The 8097-nt window shown below is 39.9% G+C and overlaps 1 protein-coding gene across 1 annotated transcript; it reads left to right on the top strand.

Annotated features, from left to right (window-relative positions):
• The first annotated feature begins 862 nt into the window (after positions 1-862).
• Positions 863-2430, top strand: LOC132623665 (uncharacterized). Its single transcript, XM_060338454.1, has 3 exons — positions 863-1180; positions 1924-2045; positions 2141-2430. Exons 1-3 carry the CDS (start codon positions 981-983, stop codon positions 2209-2211), a joined length of 393 nt encoding a protein of 130 aa, XP_060194437.1. The 5' UTR covers positions 863-980; the 3' UTR covers positions 2212-2430.
• Positions 2431-8097: the final 5667 nt, after the last annotated feature.

Here is an 8097-nt window from a genome sequence, read left to right as displayed (position 1 = left end):
AATAAAGAAAAAGTTCTGAGTTGGATTGGGTAGACTGTACGGTCTGACACCCGTACGATTGACAGTTGAACACAGCAGGACGCAATTGACGCGTGACAACTGCGCAACGGATCTCCCGGACTACCGGCCACGATCAATCGGACACATAACCTCGAACAACCGGACCAAATGACGCCCTTCCGTTGCTCCGGTCCAAACGCTTCCCCGGCTCAGAATGGGGACCTTCATGCGCGTTCTTGTCCCTTTCTTCCCTCGGCCTTTGATCTCTCCGGTTTAGTATATATCCGGTTTTTACCGTATACACCAAACAAATTAGTGATTGAAAATAATGTCTATAGTGTCTAACTATTGAACTTATAGGCAAATAAATTAATGATTATGCTTAATGAAGTATCTATTAGCTAAAATTTTACCTAACCAAACTAAATATATAGCTTGATCTCTCCCCGTTACAAACAGATTAAATTGAATATTGATTCAAGGTTCGAATTTTTAAAAAATGCTTTTGAAGGAACTTTAAAGATAATTAAGAAAATAAATACTGAGATACTCAAACAAGATGAAAATCTATCTCAATCCTCATTATAAAATTAAGAAGTGTCCATTACATATATTAAAAATTATTAGTATAATATAATATAATTTGAGTCAGAAATGGTGGCGTTATCCGAAAGGAAAAAAAAGTGTATCTCTGAAGTAAAGATTTAAAATCCTTCAACGATGTCGGCAAAGAAATAAACTTGAGTGGCAACTTCTAAAGCGATCCAGTTCATACACTTGTCGGGAATAAACCATACGTTGGAAGCTACGAGAAACCTAAGGAGTAATTATTCAGCGTTCTTATCTCTCTGTGTAAATAAAATAATGTTGAAACACGGGCCTCATCATCATTTCATCATCTCTTTCGTCTCCTTTTATACATAAGCTCCTCAGCTATTACCAAATATAAATCCAATTGTCGAACCATCAAAACTTCCAGAATGATCAACGCAATAAGATTGGCAAACAGAGCACAACCACCACAGTCTCTCTTCTCAAATCCTTTGCCATACCATATTGGTCGTAATTCAGGTGGTGAGATCAGATTCCGACAAGTCGTAACTTCAGCGGGACAACCGGACCACAACATGGATCAAACTAAGAAACCTGCAGCAGACAAACAAGAAGAAGGCAAAGCTGCGTAAGTTTCCTTTGTCTTTTTACCTTATCACTAAAACTGTCCATGCACAATTTATTACTAAAAACATAGCCGCAGACAAATTCTCTAGCTAAACGGAAAAATCTGTTAGCTAGGAGCAATTTAGCAGCGGATTAGCCATGGAGTTCATAGCTTTTGTAGTTAGTTTAGTGTTGTTCCACCAGGTATTCATATGTCAACTTAATTTCTATCTTTGCATAGAGTTTGACTTTTATCTACCTTCGTTCAGAAGGAGAAAATTCTTGTAATTGGTGATGTTAGTATCCTAAAATCATAAAGAAATAATGGATCAAAACCCTCCCAAATTATCATGTTTTTATTAGTTTCATACCTAAACTATGTCTAATTTACGTTGCCCTCTACTTATTAACTTTCTGTACTGTAACTTTCAGTTTATATATATTTGTTAAATCCTTGTATATATGCATGGTATTATATGAAGTGCGGAATATTTAACTTCCCCTCTTGTGGGAAGAGTAGCGGTGCAGTGACATGATGCACCCATGGTATGAACTTACTTTTACATAAATACAGAGAAATTCGAACAGAGAATTACCAATTTTAACTTAATGATTACTTTATAAGATAAGAGTGATGTGTTGTCTACATTAACCCTTTAAAATCCTAGATAAGCCTTTCGGTGAAGTCAGGTTTTCCTATTAATTCTAATATATCGTCCATTGTTTGTGGAGTAATAATAATATGTATTTATAATTGGATTGAAGGGACACGATGTCGAGCTGCTATGGAGATGCATATGCAACCAGATCAGATGAAGAAGGTTTTGGAGGTATCTATGGAAGAAACAAAGAGGATGAGGAAAACATTATCCAAGGAAAAGCCCCTGGTATATTTTTACTTAAATATATACTATATGTTTTATCTTTAAAGTATTCTAGTGTCCATAAATTACTGATTTAATTATTTTATTGGTAAAAATAGAGTATGATCCTAAACAAGGAAGTGAAGTCAAAGAGAAGGAGAAGGCTCGTAATCAGCGTCAAGCAGCATGAAGAAAATTGCCTTGCCAGTTAATTTACTTCTACTTGGTGACTTGATAGAGATAGTCTTTCCTCCTTTTTCCTAGTATGTACTAAGGTTTTTAGTATATAGAAGTATGTAATTACATCTTCCAAATTGCTGTGTTTTAATCTTGTAATATATTAGTACGTTTTAATGTTTCATTTATATTATTTTTCTCCGTAATGAAATTTTGATGAGATCTTTATTAAGTTGGTGTTTGAACCAATGATTTGAACACAAATAATTAACAGAGTGGACATGCAGTGCCACTGGTAACTCTGAATTTGAGTTATTTTGAAGGCCCGTATATGTGATTGGTATGGTGGAGATAAAAGACGTGTGAAGATGGGAACTATCGAGTTTTTGAGGTGGGTTTCTATTTATGTATATTCACTGTATACCTGTGTGTACATCTTTTCAGTATACCTGTGTATCTCTTGTATATCACGTATATTATGTATAGTTATGTGTAATGAGTTAATAGATGTTTTATACTAGAAATAGGGACGATAGGCTCATGTATGTGTGTGTGTGTGTGTGTGTTCTCTTCAGAGATAAATTTGCTGCGTTGCGTATATGTTAGTATGAAGCCTTGTGAATCGGTAGTGATTTTTTTTTTTAACTGAACAGAATAATTTCTATCTACTATAGCATATTGTGCACTGTATTCTGTCAGCTGCAGGCAAGAAAAAGAAAGAGAGAGTGTAGAGAGTAATCATCTAATTTCATAGTTAAAAGCATCAACTAAATTTTCATGAACTGTCTGCTATGACCCAGAATGAAATGAAACTGAGCTGAAATAACACATCAATGCAGCAGCTTTAACTAGGCAATAATTTGATCATTCATATATATGAAAATGAGAATTGTACAGTAACTGTTTCAGGCTTTAGTGGCTCGCAATAGTAGCAAACTTTCAGATGATAAAGTGAAGTGGTGTATCATCGTATTCAAGAAAGAAAGTATATGTATATACTTCTGATTTGTGAAGTAGACTGCAATGCTCTACTATTTAGTCAGTCTATTTGACTCATCATCAAAAGAGAGAAGCTAAAGTAACTAAGTACGATTCTGCTACTAAAAGAAGGAAAAGCTACTAAGCTAAAACTCAGAATTAACTCATTTTGACTCCCATCTCTTAGAAATGGACCAAAAAGAAAAACTACTGGTAAAGAAAGTGTATGGGGGTGAGAAGGGTACTCGGCGTTGATTTGCAAGACCGGATGCTCTACTAATTCGGGGGGTCCGTCTAGCTGGCCTTCACTCCTTTCAACTCGCGTCACGTCAATAGGTCTCGATCAGTGTACTGTGGCTTGAGCGCAAGTTGGGGCTACAGTAACGTCACATTAGCTGTAATATTGGGTGTGAAAAATAAAGGATTGGCTTATATAAACTTAGTATAGGATAGAAGGAAGGCATCTTCTTCTCCTTTTTGAAACCCTTGTAATCATTTTACTCTCAAGCAATATACTTGGAATTGTTACTTTCTTATCTTTTAACTTCTAGAATAAGTTTGCATTATCTTTATTGCTTATTCTTTCATTCACCACGATCACCATCACTCCGGATCGGGCTCATAAAAAGAGTTCTCAGGGTTGGATACATCCCACTTGTCTTTAGACTCTATGATATAAATCTCTAACTGATTCTCTGACTGAACCCAATTTCATCGAAAAATAGTTTGGCGCTGTCTGGGGGAATAGACAGTTGTGGTGTCTTCCTGACCCAGAGCAAAAAATCTTAAAAAACACTCGCTTGGGACTGGAGTTGTTCTGTCAAAAGAAAACACTATGCCAAAAACAGCCAGCAGCACGTTAGAGAGTAGTGTTCCAGTGGGAGCGAGAGACCGATAAGACTCGCGGTCGAAAAACCAACAGAACCTTAATAGGAAAAGCAACCCCGGGTTGGAGGAACAAGTAGAGAGGGAGGAAATAACGCCACCCCCATAGGAGGTCCATAACAAGAACCCAACTGAGAGAAACCATCCTGACCATTCAACAGAAAGTAGGGAGAGACTTCCCTGAGGATGCTATTCTGGAAAGAGGAAAAAGTGCTCTCATCCCAGGGTGGAGGGAATGTACAAAATAGAGGACCCCCCCCCCCCCCCCCCCCCCATCGGAAGTAACTCTAACAACAATCCCGGAGTCGAACAACGCCATGATGGAGCGCATGGGAAAGCTCATAAATACCATGGTTGGGGGAATGCTGGTCAATCGCCTTATAGAGAACCCTGAGGTTATTCAGGCACCTGGAGGGTGAATGAAGAACAGGTTGAACCACAGCCAGTCAAGCGGAGCGTTGACTTAGCGAGGATTGCCAAGCTAAAAAAGGAGCTCCACGATCGGATGAGTCAAATACTTGGGCCTCCCCCTGTATTGAAAGGGGCGGGAGCGAGAAAATACGAAAAAAAATCCGTACAAGCCAAGCGCGGCTCCCGCACTCATCCCAAAGAACTTCAAAATGCCGGATATACCAAAGTATTACGAACCACAAATCTGGAGGAGTACATAACCTCTTCGAAGCGTCCATCACCATACATGACCTCAAGTAGCACAAGATCGAATCAGTCATGCTAAACAATTCCAGCACACGCTCGTTAAGGAGCGCTTTCTTGGTATAATCTTTTACCTGAAAATTTTATTGACTATTTTCCTGCCCTTGCAGATACGTTCGTGAAAGCTCATGTCGGGGCTCGAAGAGTCGAGACCCATAAGGAGGACATCTTTGCAATAAAGTAGAGAAATGATGTGATACTCTGCAACTACGTGGAAAGATTCCAACGGGAGAGGATGCTGCTGCCCGTTATAGCAGAAGATTGGGCCACTGCAATATTCACGGACGGTTTGAACATCAATTGTTCAGAGGCATCAAGGAAATTGAAAGAAATCTTGAGGGAGTTCCTGGCTAAATCCTGGAATGAGGTGAATAATAAATACACGGCCAAAACGAGAATAAAAGTCGGCTTCAGAACTGGTGCCCGAATGGATTTAAGAAATAAGCCGCAGGAGAGGTCCGCAAATGTCCTCCCCGTCCGGCAAAGGAACCCTAGGGATTGGTGCGAACCGTACACAGCTCGACCCTTTAATGGGGGTGCAAGAGTCCAAAAACCGTGGTATGATCAAGGACAACCCAGGAAAGATAGGGAGATGCCAATAAGAAAGTTATCAAGTGATTCAGGCCCTCCGAGCGTGGCGCCGTATAATTTCAATATGGAAGTTGGGGAACTGGTCATGACAATAAAAAAGATGAAGGATGCAAGGTTTCTGGTGGCAACGTGATCTAACCCTAATAGGCGCGATGTAGAGCTGTGTTGCGAGTTTCACACCCTCCCAGGACACTCAATTGAGGATTACAAACACTTGCACTATGAGGTAGCGGATTTGTTGTTGAGGGGGCACCTGAAGGGATTCTTAAGCAATCGGTCCAAATACACTCGGGAAAAAGGGGTCGAGACTTCGCACGGACAACAGATACCTTCGAACACGATCAATATGATCTTCGAAGGAAAAATCATTGGGGCAGTGGCCCGAGAGCCCTAGAACAAGAAACCTTCCCTATCCAGAAAAGAAGGAATGGATCACCTAGATGGGTTTCATTTAATGTTGTGGAGGAGGGAAATGTTGGTGTTACGCACACCGATGCGCTGGTAATATCCCTTCAAATTTCTAATTTTAATGTTAAGCGCATGCTTGTCGATCTAGGTAGCGCTGTAAATATAGTGCAACTCCGCTTCCTCAAGGAGATGCAACTAACGGAGCAAGTGATCCCAATTGTTAAAGTTCTGACCGGATTTAACTTGTCAAGAGAAACTACTCCAGGGTAGATCGAGCTGGTTATGCGTATAAAAAAGATTTTCTAAAAGGCCTTATTCGACGTCCAGAGGGGGGAGATGCTCGTTAATTTAGTGATAGGGAGGTCGTGGTTGCATGCCATGAGGGCGGTCCCCTCTACATTCCATCAGGTCATGAAATTCCCAAACCCTTGGGGGATAGCTGAAGTCCAGGGAGATCCTGAGCCTAGTTAGAAAAATACCGTTTCTCTGATGACTGCTGGAAAGGACCGAGGAGATTACGGCTGTTAGAAATTACAGAACGCCGACCTCGAAGCTCAGCCCGCGGCCGGATATGGAGAAAAAATAGGTAAAAGACTCACCTAATAAGGATTGGCAGGAGAGCATACCAAAAGGGTTTGTACCACCGGAAGAAGCAGACGCGGGAAGTATCACTGTAGAAAATCTTGAGCTCACCACTTCCTGTTCGGACCTACCAAAAGAACAGACATACCTGGGCTTGAGCCTAACGCTAGAGTTTCGGGGGGAAACTGCTTAAATTTCTAACACATAATGTGAGTAGCTTCACTTGGTTGGGTTTAGATGTTGCAGGTGTCCCTCCGGTTTGGCCCCCCATAAGCTGAATATGAGTATGGGTTGTCAACTAATTTAGCAGAAATGACGCCCGGTGTCTACAGAGCGCAATCAATTCCTTAAGAAGGAGGTATCTCGGCTCATCGAATGGGGAACGGTCTGAGAGGTGAGATACCCTGACTGGCTGGATAACGTAGTGGGTTCAACCAAATTCGGTTAGCCCCTGTAGACCAAGAAAAGACTTCGTTCATCACGGAGCACGGGACTTACTGCTATAAAGTCATGCCCTTTGGCTTGAAAAACACGAGGGCCATCTTTCATCAACTGACCTATCAGATGTTCCGGCATCAGTTAGACCGATGTGTTGAAATTTATTTGGACAATATAATTGTTAAATTCCTGGAAACAGAGGAACACATAAGTCATTTGCAGGAAAACATCGATAACATAGAACGACAATAAAACAATAAAAGAGAAGAAAGAGATATTATAGATATCTCCACACGTGTTTAAGCCATACCAACCTTCTTTTCTTATACACTTCACAATCGTATTCTACTCAAAAATCTGGAAGAATTGAAATCTTAGATCAAAACACTATGTATGGATGGTATGAACCGCCTAAATAAGCATTCTTGAATAACAAACAACTTCTGAAGTTGAACCCAGAAAAATGCTGTTATATCGCGTATTTTGCGTATTCGGATAGTTCGAGATAATTGCGGGAAGTTAAGAGTAAGGCTACATTTTTATCTTGTTTAGCACACAAGTTGTTTATGGAAGTTATTGATGTGGAAATATTAAGAAAGGCTAGGGGCAAAAAGGGAAATTCGCAAGATGACTCATAAAAAAAATGGAGGAAGGCCAAGGGAAAATTTGGAATTTGGAAAATAAAGTTTTCATGAATTGCAAAACAAAAAAAAAGTGGTCTTAAGTAAATGGGCTAAGGTGGCCGGCCATGTTGGAGTGGGCCAAGGCCCACATGGAATTAAAATAAATAAGACCCAAAAGATGACTTAAGGGTCACATTTTTCATTCTCCATCCTTAGGAATTTTCAAGAAGCTTGGAGAAAGAAAAGGGGAAGGCCATTCGGCCATGGGATAGCATAAGTAACCCCTTGAAAATCTTGATCAAAAAATATTTTCTTCTAGCTTTCCTACCAATTGGAAGGTCCTCTTTAACGTGGAGTAGTCGTTGGAGCAATTAAACCATTCTTTGTTGCAAATTCACAATCTTGGCGAAGTGAGAAGTAAGTGGAAAAAGGTAAGATTCAATCTTATTTTATATGTTATGGATGATTTGTGAGTGTTGTAGTGTGTAGAAATGGATGAAATTCATGAAATATATGGATGTTGTGTTGTGGCCGTGCATGTCTAGGTGGTGAAGAAGTGATGAATTGATTTTATTTAGCATATTGATTGTTGTTGTTGTGGATCCTATGATGAAAATAAAGGTTCGACGATTTGAAATGAAGTTGTAATTGTTTGTGGGTTGTTGTAGAAGTTAATGCAA

Source organism: Lycium barbarum, chromosome 12 (genome assembly GCF_019175385.1).
Source record: "Lycium barbarum isolate Lr01 chromosome 12, ASM1917538v2, whole genome shotgun sequence".
Classification (NCBI taxonomy): Eukaryota; Viridiplantae; Streptophyta; class Magnoliopsida; order Solanales; family Solanaceae; genus Lycium; species Lycium barbarum.
The sequence above is the reverse complement of the archived record's forward strand: the minus strand, read 5'-3'. Positions and strand labels throughout refer to the sequence as shown.